Source organism: Ovis canadensis, chromosome 2, assembly GCF_042477335.2.
Source record: "Ovis canadensis isolate MfBH-ARS-UI-01 breed Bighorn chromosome 2, ARS-UI_OviCan_v2, whole genome shotgun sequence".
In the NCBI taxonomy this organism is placed as follows: domain Eukaryota; kingdom Metazoa; phylum Chordata; class Mammalia; order Artiodactyla; family Bovidae; genus Ovis; species Ovis canadensis.
In genome coordinates this window covers 72,093,484-72,112,633 of record NC_091246.1, presented here as the reverse complement: position 1 = coordinate 72,112,633, position 19,150 = coordinate 72,093,484, and the positions used below count along the sequence as shown (strand labels likewise).

Sequence of the window (19,150 nt, the reverse complement as noted above, 5' to 3'; positions counted from 1 at the left end):
CCTATTGATGAAGCAGGCTTCATGATGTTTGTTGGATCTGAATGTGCTAGAAGCATCTTTTATTTACGTAGAGTCTGCTATAAGAAAAGTATATCCAAAAAATCTGAGTGTTTCTGGAAAAAAAAAACAAAGTGCTACATAGTTTTTAAGTGAGAGTCCTATTTAAATTTTACAATGTAAATGAACAGATTCCATTTTCTGCATAAAACGAACTCTGTCATTTAAATAAACAATATCTTATTTTCCAACAGTTCATGTTCATCACATTCTTTGAAGTGGAGGGCTACCAGTCTTAGAAGATAAAACAGGAATTTTATAGTCATCATTGAATATCCCAGGATGAACTTGGTAAATTAACAATAAAGATCTAGGGAAACTTCTTGTTTTCAGCAAACATAAGGAGAATATTTAACCTGTTCTGTCACTTAACCATGCTTTTTGTTCACCATGATCTTGTGATCAAAACGTATAACCATCTGGTACCTGCAAATGAACTTTGAACCTTCATAATATTTGTGGGATTCTTTCTCAGCAAGATTTATTAAACACCTCTGTAATATATGATTACTTTTTAATTTTAACCAAGACTGAAAACAGTGGTTTTCGGGTTTTGATTTCTGTTCCATAACCGTGCTTCTAAAGAAATTCCCCGTACAATCCTTTGTTGTTGTTGCTGCATCTTTTTGAGGCAGCCCTAATGCTGTAGTCATTGAACTTTCTGACTGTCTTTCCACAGTCCCTTCAATTCCCTACAGTTTTTCTCGTCCAGAATTATTGAATTAGTTCTTTCTGTTTTCTCACAAGGTGGTTTTTCTAATTAACTCTCTGCTGCTACTCTGGATGTCTTACTTCCCCTCTGCCCTTTTATTAATAGCTGTTCCAGTGTTGATCTTTTTCTTTCTGCCTCACTTTTGGTCAGTCACATAGCAGTCTCTAACGTAGCTGTTCTAATATCCCCTGTTTTTAATCTTCTGAGAGCTCTTTCATATCTCTTGCGGGTTTATTAAAGTCATCTTATTGCAGTTTTTGACAGTTCTCAGTACTAAGGTTAGACGTTTCATGCCAGCCACATGTGTAAGGAATGCTTTTATACAAGAAAGGCAATGAATATCCTGACATAATAAAGACATTTTACAGAGACTAGTGTTATTCTTAACTGACTAATAAGCTTAACAATTATAAATGATTTCATTTACTGTTGAAAAGGATTACTGTTTTGAAGTGTGATTCATTTTATTTTTCTTGTAGCACATCCAAAACAACATATTGTATAAATTTGTCCTCAAAATATACTAACTGATTCTGTGGAACCAGCACATTTTCCTGTTGTATGTAGTTTGTTTTGGTATTCACTTCTTTTTATAAAAATAAGAATTATAAAAATGCAGTAAAATAAGGAAAGGCATTTGTCATACTACATTTGAATAGTAATGAGGTGCTTCCATTTAAGTGTGTATTAGTAAGAGTATTTATTAAGTTGTTTAATTCATCTAGTGTATAAATGTATATACATTGTTACATATATTTATATTTGGAGGATTTTTTTCCCTTCAGTTGACAAAAAATGAATGCATTTCTTGTACAGAATGTTATGGTTTGACTTCATTCCCACCAACATTCTGATATGTATTATGTAGCCTTTTAAAAATTAACCCAAGGTCATTTTTATTAAATAAACAATTAATTGTAGAAATTGTTGGTTTATTTCTATTAATTCCATCTCTTTTCAATTCATATTTTTACCAATTTGTTGTTTATTAAAATTCAAGTGGCGAAAATTATTTGTTCATCCTCTTTGGAAACACTTCTGAGAATTTTTCTTAGAAATACAATAAAATTAAGAGAAAATTAACTTCCTGTAGGGTTTTTTCAATCATTCTCCTTTCCCCTGAGGACTTGGTAGGGTAGGCAGTAAAATGAGACAGTTTATAGATTTCACAGAGATGGATAGAAAATACTTTTACTGGAAATAGTAATAAGATGCCTACAGGATGCTAGTTTTCCTTTCTTTCAGCATTGCTAACCTGAACAGTTCCTGCACTGTGATTGGCAAATAAAATAGAAAATGAACTTACAAAAGGTAGCAATTTAGTAAATATTTGAACAGAAATTAATATTTAACAAAAAGATGGTATAAAATAATATTTGAACAAATTTAAGATCACAGTTAATTACTTTAGGAAAAAGAAAATAGCATGCAACTTCCTTTTAAAAATTTACCTTTGGTCTTTAATGACACATTAAAGGGCATTAAAAGTAATCACATCAATTTGCTTTGGAATCATGAGCATTTCTTGGTGTTTTTTTAAAAAATGAACACATGTCCACATTTAGAAGATATTATAAACTGCACAAATATTTACTGAGCATTTCCTTTGCTAGGTACAGGGTGTTATTTAATTATTGTGCAATATATATAGTATAAAGGTGTTGGGTTTGGGGAAGTGTATCAAAATATACAAAAGGCTCTACATGTGCATTTCCATCCTGTGACTGGATTTATAAGTCTCAATAGAGTTATTTTGTAGATATATCTCTCTTCCTAGATCTGAATAATTTTGAGATAGGCAGGGAGCATTTCTGTGCCTCTCCAGTGACCTTTACCAATGATAGGGCTCCACTTTCCCCTCCCCCACAAAGGAAAGACAGTCAAATAACCCTCAATTAAAAATTAAAAGGACCTCAATTTTTCATTGGTGAAATGAGACGTACAAATATAAGGTAGTTATTTTTCCTTTCTCCTTTCTTTTTCTGCTCTTTACTCCTCTTTTACTTCCTTCAATGTCATTATACCTTGAAAAAATACTTTATCAAACTGTAGGCAATTCCATTTCTCATCACTAATTTGTTTCAAGGCCTCTTCAGCCTAGTTTGTAATGATTAGTCTGGATAATAAGGAAAATTGTGTCATCTCCAATATATGCTATAATTCATTATTTTTAGTGTTTTTCTATTTTCTATTAATAGGTCTTTTATTTACTTCATCAGTTCTTTAACTTGGTAGATAATGCAAAGAATTATACTCTATTTTTACACTGTACAGTTAAGTCTCAATGTAATCAAGAGCCATATTTATGTATTGATGTCTTAGATGAGTTAGCCAGCATCTACTCAAAATTCTTTTCCAAGATTCATGACACTTTGAATTTCATTTCTACTTTAATTATAGAATTTCATGATTTGAAGGAACTCTTGATGAACATTTATTGTACATATTTATGGATGAAACCAAGTGGAATATAAAGATGAAAATTACACAGATGTAGAAGACAAGATTCTTATTTCAAAGTATTTAATAATGTTTCATTATTCAAAATGTATTATAATTATCATATATGCCTATGACATGCTTTCTGTTTATATTTAGTAGTTTTAGATTCTCACAATTCTCTTTGACAGAGTAGGTATAGTTTTTCTTTACACACACAAAAAGTTATTAGTTAAGTGAATTGACTCTCCCAATATATAAACAGCAAGCGTCAGCATAAAGACCTAAAATGAGTTCTCCTATTTCCAAATTAACTGAATTTGCAACCATTCCATATTGGCCTCCACAAAGGAAACTGGTTAACATTCAATTCTTTCAGTTTTTGCTTCGTGTTATTTTGAAACTGTTCTTAGATGCAAAGACATATAGGATGTATTATTTATTCTTGATAATTTTTTATTAAATTTTCATCTTTTTCTCTGGTAGTATTGGTTGTCTTGAAGTCTACTCTGACTGATGTTAACATAGCCACTCTTTCTTGTGATTGGTGTTTGCCAAAGCTGTCTTTTTATATCCTTTTATTTTTAACCTGTCTTTGTATATTTAAAATGTGTCCTGGTGGAGAGTATATAGTTAGAGTTTACATTTTTACCCATCATGACAATCAAGATTTAAACTGAGTATAATTTCTTTTGTGCTATTTTTGTCATACTTACATTTTATTTCTGCATATGTGATAAGCCCTATTATATACATATTGTTATTTTTACTCTGTACAGACAGTTATCTTTTATAGAAATTAAAAGATGAGAAAATAATCAAAATTACCTCACCTACAGATTTACCATCTAGTGCTCCTCATTTCTTGTGTAAGTCCCATTTTCCATCTGAAATTGTTTTCCTTTAGTCCAAAACTCTCTTTTGTGGTTCCCTTCACTGGAGGTCTGCTAGAGCAGAATGAATGATCTTAAGTTTTGGTCAAAGAAAGGATTTTCTCTTCATTTTTGAAGAATATTTCACTGGTTATGGGATTCTTGATTGAAGTTTTTCTCTCACTGCATTAAATACATGCTATTTGATTATCTTAGGCTTGTATTTTTTGACTGGGAAGTTTTCGGTCATTTTAATACCTGTTGCCTTGTATACAATGTATCTGTTTTCTGTCTGCTTAGGAATTGTTCTCCTTTAGCACTTTTTAATTATAATGCACTTTACTGTGGTTTTCATTTGTCTATACATTGACTTATATATTGAGCTTCTTAGATCTGTATTTATAGTTATAATAAAATTGTAAGTTTATGCCACTCTTCCTTCAAATATATTTTCTGTTCTTCCTTTTTTGGGACTACAGTTACATTGTTTAGACTACTTGATATTTTTCTATTTTTCTCTGTTCTTCATTATTTCTTTTTTCCTGGTCTGCAAATAGTTTTTATTGCTGAATTTTCATCTTAACTTGTCTTTTCTTCTGCATTATGTAATCTCTCAATTCCATTGAGCAAATTTTTCACTTCAGATACTGTATTTTTCAACTCCACAAATTTGACTCAGTTCATTATAGCTTCTTTCTTACCATGTTTGCATTTTCTTTTAAATCTCAAGGCTATTTAGAATAGTTGTTTTAATGTCTCTCTGCCACTTCATATCTTTCATTTCTAGATTTGTTTCTGTTGATTGATATTCTTCCTCATTAGCAATCACGTTTTCCTGCTTCTTACATATGTCATAATTATTTTTTTTGAATGCTAGACACTGTGATTCTTACGGTTTTATATGTCTGGATTTTTGATATCTTCCTTTACAAATGTTAAATTTAGTTCCATATAGGCAGTTACTTGTGGATATTATCAAGGCTTTTCTTTTAGATTTGTTAGGATGGACATAAAGTAGTTTTTGAGACATAGGAGATGCAGGTTCGATCCCTAGGTCAAGAAGATCCCTTGGAGGAGGGCATGGCGACCCACTCCAGTATTCTTCCCTGGAGAATCCCATGGACACAGAAGCCTGGTAGGCTATGGTCAGTAGGGTTGTAAAGAGTTGGACACGACTGAAGCAACTTAGCACGCATGCAGAGTAGTTTTATTCTAGACATAGTTTAGTCCTCTTATCAATACTATGGCTCTGCCCTCTGGTGTTTCTACAGAATGTCCTAGCTGTTCATCTCTGTGTCCCTGCACATGTGGAGCTTAGTAATCGGCATCAAGGGCATCTCTACGAACATTTCTGGATCTGTTTCTCTACTTAACTTCCTTTCTGATACTGTCCTCAAACTTCAGGTGACTCGGCCTTCCCCAAATTCAGTATCTCCTCACCTCAGTTAGGTCACGATGCTCTGCTTTGTTTTCCATTCCTGCTCTATATTCTGCATCCTGGTCTCCAAGATCATGAAAGAGTTCACTGTGTTTGTTTTCCTTCTGTTAAGGAACAGAATCGCATGATGCCTTTTTGTTGAATGACTGAAAATACTGTTTTACACATTTTGTCTACTTTTCTACTTGTCTACAGGGGGAGGGCATTTCCAGTAGTATTTACTCCATCGTGGCCAGAAGTGAAAGTCCTTTCATATATTGAGATATATAAAATACAGATGTGAATTCATAAAGGATGTTAGTCATTTATTCTCTCCCATCTCATTTAATGTCACTCAGGAAAGTAACCATGTTTAGAAATTCAGTGTGCATTCTTCTGTATTCCTTTATTTATTTAAGCACATTTGTATGCACATGTGCCCATATATGCACATATATACGTAAATCAAGTTACATTAATAAGCCTCTGGAAAAGGAAATGACAAGTCACTCCAGTGTTCTTGCCTGGAAAATCCATGGAGAGAGGAGCCTGGTGGGCTACAGTTCATGGGGTTGCAAAAAGTTGGACACAACTTAGTGACTGAGCACGCATTGTTAAGTAGTTTTCAGCAACATTTTCACTTAGAATATGTCTTAGAGATCCTACTAATATAGTATATATTAATCTTAATTTATTCTTATATTGGGCTTCCCTGGTGGCTTAGAGGGTAAAGTGTTTGCCTGCAATGCAGGAGACCTGGGTTCAATCCCTGAGTCAGGAAGATACCCTGGAGAAGGAAATGGCAACCCACTCCAGTACTCTTGCCTGGAAAATCCCATGGATGGAGGAGCGTGGGAGGCTGCAGTCCATGGGTTTGCAAAGAGTCAGACATGACTGAGCGACTTCACTTCACATTCTTTTATTATCAACCATATATTCTATAGAATGATCTTCTATATTTAATTACTCCACTTTTGCAGTCATTAAGGTTTTTCCTTCTTAATGTTCTTATAAGCTGTATTTTTAAAAATAATATTGTACAGCCACTCTTCATATGATGAATATTTCTGTAGAAGAAATCGCAAAGGTGTCAAATAGTTTGCCTGTTGGTAAATTGCTTTCCCAAGCAGTTTCTACATATTTATATTACAACTAAAACAGAAGGCCCAGGGGTTTTTAAAAAATGGTTGATTTCAGGTCTAGGATAGATGTGAGAATTAAGAAAGATACTGTGGTCATGAAGGCACTGCTGTGTGTATGTGCTGTGCTTAGTCGGTTAGTTGTGTCCAGATCTTTGCAACCCCATGGACTTCTCTGTCGGTGGGGATTCTCCAGGCAAGAATACTGGAGTGGTTTGCCATGCCCTCATCTAGGATATCTTCCCAACCCAGGGATCAAATCCAGGTCTCCCGCATTGTGGATTCTTTACTGACAGAGCCACCAGGAAAGCCCCCATGAAGGCACTACCATTAGTCAAAGGTGGGACAATTGTAGGGAAAAAAAAACGATTGCTCTGTTAAAAAAAAAAATATATATATATATATGTATATATATAAACTATGTTCAAAAGCTAAAAATCTTAAGGGATACAAGCAAGATCAAACTGAAAGCAACACTGGTCACCTTGGGGAGGGAGCTAAGGGAATAAAATCATTATTCTGAGTACCGATAAATAGTGAAATCATGCATTTATCCTATTCTTCCTGTACAAACCTTAATTCAGAGTAATCAAATATTAATAAGAATTCTTTTATAGAATTCTATTCAAAAATGAAGAGAGAATAGCAGAATCAGATTACCACAAGTTTGAAGCCTTTTATTAATTAAAGTAATTGCTACAGAAAAAGATCATCAATGACTAGTGATATCCTCAAGTAAACATGGATAGGAAACATTGTAACCAGTGAAACCAGCTGACAACACCTGAAGCTCTTGATCAAATAATACTGCAGAATGAGAGACAACCGGCTGTTCAGTGGCAACTTATATGATACAATAGTAGACAGCTTTTTCAAAATTGAATCTGATCAGGGTCCCTGATCTAACTATTCATTTGTAGGAAGTATAGAAGATAGGGAAATTTATCAAGCAACATTTCAGGGATGCTATTAGGCAAATCTAGCATTCTAGAAATTCTAGTAGATAACTGATCTAGTTTTTTCAGTCACGAATAACTAACAGTCAAATATAAAAAGGATGGGAAACTGTTAGAGACTAAAAGAGAAAGAAAGGAAATAGCAACCAAATGTAACGGGTAGACCTTGCTTGGATCTGATTTGAGCAAGCTGACTTTTAAGAAAACATTGGAATAATTAGAGACATTTGAACAAACATAGGGTTTTATATGATATTAAGGAACTGTTAATGTTTTATTTATGATGTTAGTATTGTATTCATGTTAACAGTAGCTCTTTTCTCTTAAGAAAAAATGAAATATTACCAGTAAAATGCTGTAAGTTCTACACTTGTTTTTAAATAATCCTGTGAGAGGCTGAAGAGGAAGATCTGGTGACAGTTGTTTATGCTGGATGATGAGTACATGGGGTTTATTATAATATTTTTTTCTACATATAAGTATTTGAACTTTTCCACTGTGAATTTTTTAATTAAAAAATAAATGTAGCATTTACAAGCCAGGTTGAAGAGAATTTCGTCAACCATCAAAATAAGTGCAGCGCTTTCAGAATTTCACTCTAAACACTTGAAGTGTGTATATATATACATACTTGCAAGAATGTTACAGAATTTATTCAGCATAAATGCTACATTTGATTTGGACCTTTGGACCCAGCATGTACTTATGCTGAAATTAGCATGAACCTAATGGTTTTCATTATAAAACGTTCTTGGGTTTGTCAATACCCTAGAAAAACCTTTGCAGTCAATCTGGCACTGCGCCTTCATTCTGTCACAGGCACCTCTCATCAGGTCCTCGTGTTTGCTTTCCAGGTGCAGCAGGTACAGACTGTGCAGCAGGTGCAGCATGTCTACCCAGCTCAGGTGCAGTACGTGGAAGGGAGTGACACTGTCTATACCAATGGAGCAATGTAAGTTCATGTGGGGCGTCATCTTCATTCCCCCATTCAGAGAAAGGAATGCACGTCCTGACACCTTCTGCTCATCCCAAGTTCTTTCCTTGCTTTCACAGTATTTTTTTTTTTAACCAGAGTAACATTATTGAACTTAAACTGATGTTTTGAGCCTTGTTTATGTTTGTTTAAAATATGTGCTCATTTTCCTTAGTAGAATATTTTTAAAATATTTTGAAATTTCTACCCCAGTAGAATATTTTTAAAATATTTTAAAATTTCTACCCCAGTAGAATATTTTAAAATTTTAAATTGTTGTACCCATGAATGATTTTCTCTTGGTTGAGAAAAACATACCCCCTTGTTGGTGATTTCTGTATCATAATAATACCTTCTAAAATCCATGCTTTTTGTTTTTATCAATAAGGTGAATTTTTGTGTGTCTTCTGTAAAGTAATATAAATCTACTGTATTAGTAGATTAGGAGGAGGTTTTTTGTGTGTGTGTGTGTGTGTGTGTTTATTAAATGAGGTACTTAACTACTCTATGTAAAAGTGCCAAATACTCAATAAATCTTATTTTCCTGTCTGAACTTCCCCTCCCTCCCCAACTCTCATTCTATCTCCTTTGCATCAACAATAATGTCAGTTTGTATATTTTTTTCATTAGTTTTTCAGCCACTTTGAGATTCAAGATGTTATTATAAAGGGACTAAGAACTGTTATAAGTCACCACATTTGTTTTCATTTCCCACAGGTTTTCATTTCCAATCTGTTAGATCTCCCAGTCTGTAATGAATTCAGATTCTCTTATTGACTCTTCTGCCCCAGGCTGCTGTGGCTTAGGTTGAGAATCTCTGCTTTCTTAATTCTTACTGCACCTAATGTTTCCTTGGGTGATTTCATAGACCCCCATGACACCAACCTGTAAGCTCCATGAGGAGCAGGGATTTTTGTGTGGTTTTTGTTGTTGTTTCACTGCAATAAATCTCACGGCAGAAGTGTGTGTAGTATGTAGAAAGTGCATTTATTCTTATTATAGCTAAACATCTTAAAATCCTGGTTTAACTATCTATTAGTTTTATAATCATGGTCAAGGTACTCAACTATTCTGTGCTTTTATTATTCTTTCCTGGAAAGTGGGAGGATAATAAACTTACTGTCACTGGATTATTATGAGGATTTAAGGCAGAGTATGTAAAACAGCTTGCACAGGACCTGGTTTACAATAGATGATACAAAACTGAAAGTTCTTCATTGATCTTGACTCGTCTCTCTTTTTCTTATTGCTTTTGGGCACTGAATCTGCCTACAGCACCACTGCCTTTAGAACCTATATTAGCTATAAAGTAAAATGTGTTTGTCTGTCTTGGTCCCCGCCCCCTTCTTATCTCCCTGGCTTCATCTTCCATCTGTTCTAGGAACAACCAATTTTGTACTTGTTTCCCCTTTCATGCCTCTGTATTATTGGACACGTGGTTTGTTTCCTCTGCTGGAATATCATTCTCTGCTTCTCTCTTCTGTTCCCAAACCACTACCCCAGTATAGCAATATCTTTGTAGACTGACATGTCACATCCTCCTTTGTGTCGTGAACCTTGGCCCTCCTCTGCAGGTAACTTATTTGTCCCCTGTACAGTAAAAATAGCAATGTACCCAGACTCTTAGTTCCACCATGGTGCAACGAATTCTTATATATATTTATCATACTAAGAAGAACTCTTCCTGAATGGGAATTGTTGTCATTTTGTTATTTTATTTACATCAGTTTAGGTGAAGGGCTGAGCGACTTCACTTTCACTTTTCACTTTCAAGCATTGGAGAAGGAAATAGCAACCCGCTCCAGTGTTCTTGCCTGGAGAATCCCGGGGATGGGAGAGCCTGGTGGGCTGCTATCTATGGGGTCACACAGAGTCGGATGCGACTGAAGTGACTTAGCAGCAGGTGAAGGGCACATGATGAAGGATCAGCACATTTCTGTTACTCTAGTGAATCTATAACACTTTATATATATTAGACACACTGTGAATATTCTTTACCTCTTTGTTGTATAAGGCCAGGACATTCTGGAGCCTGTTTTTGGAATCTCTACCATAAATCTAAACTCTTATTGGCATTTAGACCAAAAAAAAAAAAAATGAGGATGCCTGCCACTTGGTCCTTTATGGTATCAGGGAAGATAAATGGGTTTCTAGACACTGCTGGAGGTCACTCAGTTGTATTGTTGCTGCATCCTTGTTTGTAGCATATTTCCTTCCAGAACCTCAGAGTAAAGTCATTATATTTTCTGTCTTTGTTTAAGCAAGTACCATTTTCTACCTAGTTTGTTCTCCTAATTCAAAGACATCCTAGGTAATGCCTTAGCAGACCCCACTGGAGGGCTATACATTATCACTCTCTATTCCATAACGTTTTACCTTACGTTTATTACTGCAACCAGTCAGCTAAGAAACCAAAAAAAATGACAGATTTAAACAAATTAGGGCTTTTATTTTTGTCAAAAACAGCCAGAGTTAGCATATTGTACAAGTAACTAGCACTATGTGTGCAAATATGAAATAAGCCTTATTGAAGAGATCTTACAAGCTGGCATACAGCAGATACCTCTAGTAAGACTGGACGATACTGTGGAAATTGCTTCAGTAGATCTCTGGCCTCACAGAGTGCTCCGTATTTCTAGGGAGTAGGGGTAGTGAACATTAACTGGTTATTTAGTAGAAAAAACATGGCTTTCTTATCTAGGGAGGAGTGGCTGCCTCTAAAGTTCAGGTCCCCCAGCCTGTTCTTCCATTAAGATTAACTCAGACCACCTGAGCCAGCTTAGTGCTAAGCTACCAAAAGATGACAGGAAATGAGCATTTAGAAACATCCACAAAGGTACTTCCTCTCAGTCTGTTGCTGACATTAGCAGCTCAGGGATATCAGGGCAGAGATTTGCTGGGATGGTAGTAAATCTGCTTTGGTAACAGCCATCACAGCTGTATTCCAGACAACAAGAAGACAGAAGGTGGAAAAAGAAGATACATTGTATATGTGTATATACATATAAATATGTGTGTACACACACCCAGGCTTTCCCAGAAACCCCTAGCTCCCTTTTTGTTTATATTTCATTGGCCATAACTGTGTAACAAAGTAATTCGCTGCAGAGGAATCTAGGAATGCAGGTTTGTAGCTTTTGTGTCTATATGGTAGATGACAGCAAAGGAAAAGGATAGTTGGAATGGGTGTTGAGAAAATTAACTTTGTTGTATCTATCACAGTCATTTATCATTGGCCCAAAGTAGAATAGGGTGATTGCTAGTGTGTGATTTTGTAAAAGATAACACAGCCTGCTTCACTCTTCGTTTATGAAATATGGAGATAGTTTATCCAAAGTGTTTTGTATAGCTTCTGAGAAATTGAAAACACTCACTAAACATTAGTTATTACTATACAGTTTTGCTCTCTAGTTATTTTTTTTTCTGAATTCTGCATATTGCCTTGTGCCTTTTAAAGCTATCGCACTACTGATACTAGGGTCTTCTATATGCGTAAATATGAGATCAGTGAATTCATTCATTCACAAAATGTTAGACAAACAACATCTCTAAAAGTTGACTCTTTGAAATTATAGGGCCCATTAAGTGCAGAAATAATTCAAAGTAAATATCCTGTGCCAACATATATTTTCTGTGGCCCTCAAACTCAGTTAGTTAGATCATGACTAATGAGGTCTAGGTCACGAGTTCATTTGCCACAAAGTCCAATTAGCTTTGATCCAGTCTGTGTGTGCCCAGATTATATCCTCAACTCCAGCTAATTATGTCAGAAACGTGCACCCTTGGTCAGGATAAAGAAGATGCATCCTTAAAACCTTTCATTATAATTTCAGTTTTGGTGCTTCTGACTAAAGATTCTGTAGCATCATTTTCATTTTTACTAAAGAAACATTGCGTTGCCATGAATTACACTCAACATTTTAGTAGCTAGAGGACTATGAACATCTTTTTAAAATAAAACAAGAAAAATTTTCAGCTTAAGCTATTTCAATCTTTCTGTAATTTTGCAGTGCTGACATTTAACTATGTACAGTTTTTTCTCTAAAGTTCATTTTAGAGTCTTTCTACTCTATATTTGATGCACTTCCATGTGTGTTAGAAAAGAGTAGTCCACATTAATTTTCAGCACCATGCATTAATAGCCAGCTAGTGTTTGATCCCTGACTCAGATCAAGAGAGTCCCACTTCTGTGTGGTAACAAGTGCTTTTTGCTACTTATTCTCCCAGATCGGGATGCTGATCTTTATCATTAACTTCCACGCATCCACAACCTTGCAGCCTGTGCATGGTTAGTAAATCCTGGTTCGCTGTTGCTCCTGTCACCAGCAGCCTTGCCAAGTAGCCATAATGCACAGGGTTTGACTCAAGAGGTGATGATAGCCCTCACAGATACGTGTCATCGCTTATAAAAATGTTTAATCCTTATAATTTGATGATACTAACGTGTTTACTTTTTTTCTCTGTGACTATGGACAATTACTGTTATTAATGGGAGACAGTGAGTGAACATACATTTCAGCTGAAACTGCCTTTCAGTACTGAGTGCTGGAGTAGAATAGCTTTTTACTCAAGGGAGAAGGTAATCTAATTCATTCTTGTTCCTATTTATCATTACTTCTGTGGGAACACACATTTACGTATTTCCTGGCAATAGTTTTCCCAAGAATATTTTTTACTGGGCTGGTTCATAGGCTTGTCCATTGCTATAGATTCTTATAATTTATGGTATTTAATAATTTAGACTACTGTAATGAAACTAGCTGGGAAACATTGCATACCATGTAGAGAGAGTCCCATTCAGTTGAAATTTTTTGATGTAACTGAGAAATCAGTTTTTTTTAATGATGATTTTTTTTTTCTTTCCCATCTCCGTGTTTTGAATCTCACTTCCTCCACTTACTCCATCATGTTAGTCAAAGTGGAAATAAAGACATCATACTATATCTTGTCCAAACTAAGAAATATCTTTTGAAAACACTTGCAGTTTTCTCTTATCAACCACTCTTTGAAGATTATCCCCTGGTTAGAGATGATCAGTGTTTTAAAATGTTAAGGTTTTCATTATGTGGGTTTCCATTGCAATAAGACTTGACCAATGGGAAGCATTCTCATAATCTTTCAATTACAGATTTATCAAACTCAACAGAGAATTTATCAAATGTGTTTCATAAAATGTTAGTTCTCTAAAAAAGTTCTGTAATCACACAAGCAGAAAAACACTACATGAACTTCTTTTGAGGACTCTAAATTTCTGTTTGTTTTTTAAAGATTCTGAGAAATCCCCTAGGAATGAAACACGGTGTTTTAAAAACTGATCACAGAACTCTCATCTGAATCATATGTAATAACATGGCGTCGTATACTTTAGGAGGTGGTACATTAATGCTATATTGACAATTAGTAGATTTATTCAAAAAGAAAATAATAGGGTATTTTCTGAAGCCATCCAGTTATCCTTTCCATATACTTTTTAATTGATTAATTGTTGTTTAGTTGCTGTGATGTCTTACTCTTTGTGACCCCATAGACTGCATCAAACCAGGCTCCCTTATCTCTTACTGTCTCTTAGGGTTTGAGTCACTGATGCTGTCTAACCATCTCTTCCTCTGCCCCCTTCTCCTTTTGCCCTCATTCTTCCCCAGCATCAGGGTCTTTTCCAGGGAGCTGGCTCTTTGCATCAGGTGGCCAAAGTATTGCAGCTTCAGCATCAGTCCCTCCAATGAATATTCAGGGTTGGTTTCCTTTAGAATTGACAGGTTTGATTTCTTCACTGTCCAAGGAATTCTCAAAATTCTTCTCTAGCACCACAATACAAAAGCATCAATTCTTCGTGCTCAGCCTTCTTTATGGTCCAACTCTCACATCTGTACATGACTACTGGAGAAACCATAGCTTTGACTATATGGACCTTTGTTGGCAAAGTGATGTCTTTGCTTTTTAATATGTTCTCTAGGTTTGTCATAGCTTTCCTTCCAAGTAACAAGTGCCTATTAATTCCATGGCTGCAGTCACCATCCACAGTGATTTTGGAGCCCAAGAAAATAAAACCTGTCACTGTTTCCACCTTTTCCCCATCTTTTTGCTATGAAGTAGTTGGCCTGGATGCCATGATCTTTGTTTTTTGAATGTTGAATTTTAAGCCAGCTTTTTCACTCTCCTTGTTCACCTTCATCAAGAGGCTCTTTAGTTCCTCTTCACTTTCTGCCATTATGGTGGTATGATCTACATATCTGAGGTTATTGTTATTTCTCCCAGAAATCTTGATTCTAGCTTGAGCTTCATCCAGCCTAGCATTTCACACGATGTACTGTGCATATAAGTTAAATAAGCAAGGTGACACTGTACAGCCTCATCATACTCCTTTCCCAGTTTTGAACCAGTCAGTTGTCCCATTTCCAGTTCTAATTGTTGCTTCTTGATTAATAAAGAACCTTAAAAAGGATATTCTTCAAGTTCATATTTTCTCTTTCAGTGAAATAGTCTCAGGATTTTCAGGTAAAATTATGCATTCTTATTATCATTTAAATGCTCTCTGCTTAGAAGAAATGGTTGTATGGTGTTTCTATAATTGAGAGAGAGAGGCTGCTTTCTTTATTTATGCTGTCTTCTGCCTTCAGTGTGACTTGGAGCATTTAAGAAATAATCTGCTTCAAAACTCAACAATATTGTTTCATGCTAGCCAACCAGAGATTATGTACCACCTGAAAGCAATTTGTTGAAGATTCCAAATAATGTAGCTACTTCCATGTAGGGCTTTGGTGACTTTCACAAAAACTTCACAATGTAAAACTATATAAGGCAGAGTTCTTGGTTTCAAGCAGCAGAAACCAAGTCTAGCTTATTTAAGCAAAACAAATAATTTATTGAAAGATATTTGTGACTCAGAATTTTCAGGAAGTCTGAAGAAACAAGCTGAAAAAAAAATAGGTACAAGCATTGTTAAACATTAGCTAGACCAAAGACAAAACCGCTTGCTAGGAGTTGTCCAGTCAGAACACCGCACGACCACAACCCTCTCAAACACTGTTGGCCCCTGCCGCCACTGGGTTCCAGTCAGGACTGTGCAACCTGTGTGGCTGACTTAATGAAGATTCCATGAAATCATGTACCTCTGTCCTTAACAACAGGTCTCCCCATTCTCATACTCTCCTAGCTCCCAAACTTTTTGAAAATATTTAAAACTTACTCATTCTGACTGCCTTTAGTTATTTCTTCAGTCTGTCCCATCAGACATATACTGCTATCACTACATGGAAACACCTTGCAGTAAGATCACGTCCTGTTATTATATCTAATGAACATGTTTCAGAATCATCTTACATGTTCTGACTATAGCAGTGTGCTCTGATTGCCACTCCCTTTTCTCATGGTCTCCTGTTACCTCTCTGACCTCAGGCCTTTCTATAGATTGTTTCTCTGCCTGGAACATTCCCTTACCTCCTTGAACTCCTATCCCAGCTTAAAATAACATCCAAACTTCATTCTGTGGTCCATCATGATGTCTTTCAAGCTTTTTAAAAAACCATCTCCAGTGAGAAAATTAGATGTGCAGTTTTTTACTCAGCTAAATATACATAGGCACACACACACGCTGCATATGCATATGACAGAAAAAAAGCTTCTCAAAATAATTCTTATCCTCCTAAGTATAATATGTTCTGATGTTGTCTAGTCTCTTTTTTAATGCTAGTGTGACCCATTAAATTGCAGATCATGACCCATGAAAAAATTTGTTTACACTACTTACAAGTTTAGTTTTCACCTACTTTTTAAACCTAATTTTTTTTTCTAGTGTCCTTCTCATTCATTTTAAACGCCCACTCTAGACTTCTAGTTTATTCCTAAATACCGGATCTTCCCTGTGGCATGACTTTTGTCCATGCTACACTATCTTCTCGATACATCTTTCCTCCTGTTTTTCATAAAACTGACTTCTTTTCATCCTCTAGTTTCAACCTAAATATCTTTTCTGGGAAAGTAACAGCACTTGATTACTTGATCTAATATGTGCCCTTCCATTAATATGCTGTTTTTCTCTACTATAGGTTTAACAAAATATCTAATGATCTTATTTCCTTTTTTATTTTTGACCACCTATTTCTTATGTTATGTAACCTTTATATGAGTAGAGGTCATGTTCCTTTTCCCCAGATGCCGTAAATATTTATCAAAAGAATATGTACAGAGTAGCCTGAAAGCAATAAAAACATTGTACCCATGTAAGATATTATAATGATCAACATTACTACATTTTATCTTCATATTGAATTTTATGGTATGAAATTTGTAAGATATTTTATTATCTTAATTTCCTTTTTTTCATACCATTGCTTTATTTTGTAGTTGACTAGCTTATTGGTGAGAGGATATTCAAAACCTAGGTAAAACACAAAATGCATAATTTAGAGATATTATATATCTGGACTTATGGATAAGACACCTGAAGATAACGAAAACAGAAAAATTGGTTATAACTCAAGTAAATTGACATAATCATTGCAGTGAGTAAGCAAGGAGTAAATATTCAGGGTCATGCTTAGCCAAGGTATATGCTGAGGTGTGACGGGATGCAACAGCACTAGTTCACTGAATTCAGTGGATCAGAGTCCTGACATTTACACAGAACCTGATAATACCTTCAGCTATGAAGAACTTTCCATCAGCAAGTATGGGCATGTCTGTGTGTTTACATTCATTACTGGATACATATGCAGAACAATGGAAAGATTTCTCTTCTGTTATAGAATAATATGACATAGTATTTTTAAAACAGTCTGTGGCAGTCAATAAAGAACAAACAAACAGGCATGTTTCAAATGTGAACAGAATTGCTTGGGAATTTAGTTGTTTCAGGAGTGTACAGTCAGAAATAGTTAGCTGCTTTCAATCTGATATGCCAAAAATTGAGTAATTTTCTCAAACATATGTCTTGGGGATTTCTGGGGTAAATAGTGTGCAAGCAATAACTCTTATGTATTCATTATAGCAGTATGAAAGACAGCTGATCTTAGGTATCAGAATTAGAATCATTATTTCTAGTTCCTAAGAAAGAACTGTTTGTTTTTGTTGTTGGCACTTCTTTTTTTAAACAAAATTTCTTCAGAATTTATCCAGGAGCTTAGAGCATTTAAAACTAAAAAGATACTAAGGAATTAATTTCTGCCTGACTCTGGCTCTGGCTCCAGAAAGGCCTCCAGCAACTGAGTTAGTACTTACCTTCTTACTCTTGAAGAGCAATGGCTGAGGACATTGAGGTCTGCCTCTGTTACCCAGTCCAGTGTTGAAAAGTCTCCTCTCTTCCACATTGCAAGTATTTAAGTGCCAGAGACAAATTCAGCAACAGTTTGTGACACTTCATCTACAAATATAATTGTGCCCTTTTCCCCCCTGGAAATTACCAGTCTTTACCCCTGTGTGTGCTTACACAAGCTTTCTCCTCAGTCCCATGGGTCATGAGTGGGTATTGAACATAGCTTATGGATTAGACATACTGTTTAGTGACTTTCACTCTTCTCCTGTTCTTTGCTCATTTTTTAGCTAATGAATCATCTCCAGCTAGGGGGAAGTATGAAAATCAAAGCTCTTTGCTGCCATATTTTTATGCTGACTTGAGGGCCATAGAGATTTTATATATATCTGTGATGCATTTATTTGTATTGCTATTGTTCACTGAGGACTAATTATATAAAGGAGTCATGCCCAGAAAATGGTGCGATTTAAACTCCTTGGAATGATGCTCTTACAATAGAACTACAACTTCTACGATCATAGAACTTCCAAAGTCTTTGTGTGCAATGGTAAATATCCTCCAAAATAGTCTGATCTTTTCCATCTCTCTTTCTTTACCATTGCAAGTACATCTTCTGCAGATCCCATCCAGAGTAAGATAGGAGAGTAGTGGGGTACTGATAAACAGTTAGCAAAGTGTAGTTGTAGTTCACTGGCTCAGTCGTGTCTGACTCTTTGTGACCCCTTGGACTGCAGCATGCAAGGCTTCCCTGTCCTTCACCATCTCCTGGAGCTTGCTCAAACTCATGTCCATTGAGTCAGTGATGTCAGTGATGCCATCCAACCATCTTGTTCTCTGTTGTCCCCTTCTCCTCCTGCCTTCAATCTTTCTAGCATCAGTGTCTTTTCTAATGAGTCGGCTCTTTGCATCAGGTGGCCAAAGTATTGGAGCTTCAGCATCAGTCCTTCCAATAATACTCAGGATTGATTTCATTTAGGATTGACTGGTTTGATCTTCTTGCAGTCCAACGGACTCTCAAGAGTCTCCTCCAACACCACAGTTCAAAAGCATGAATTCGTAGACACCCAGCCTTCTTTATGGGCCAGCTGTCACATCCATACGTGACTACTGGAAAAGCCATAGCTTTGACTGTATGGATCTTTGTTGGCAAGGTAATGTCTGCTTTTTAATATGCTGTCTAGGTTTGTCATAGCTTTTCCTCCAAGGAGCAAGCATCTTTTAATTTCATGGCTGCAGTCACCATCTGTAGTGATTTTAGAGCCCAAGAAAATAGTCTATCACAGTTTCCATTGTTTCCCCATCTATTTGCCATGAAGTGATGGGACCAGATGCCAT

At 35.7% G+C, this 19,150-nt stretch overlaps 1 protein-coding gene across 4 annotated transcripts in view; it reads left to right on the top strand.

Annotated features, from left to right (window-relative positions):
- RFX3 (regulatory factor X3) overlaps nucleotides 1-19,150 on the top strand; it is a 335,060-nt gene that overhangs the window by 204,441 nt on the left and 111,469 nt on the right. For all 4 annotated transcript variants that reach the window (XM_069576467.1, XM_069576465.1, XM_069576466.1 and 1 more), the window contains one exon: nucleotides 8,447-8,544. In XM_069576467.1, coding sequence (XP_069432568.1) covers nucleotides 8,447-8,544 — 98 coding nt within the window. The remainder of the gene's footprint in view (nucleotides 1-8,446; nucleotides 8,545-19,150) is intronic.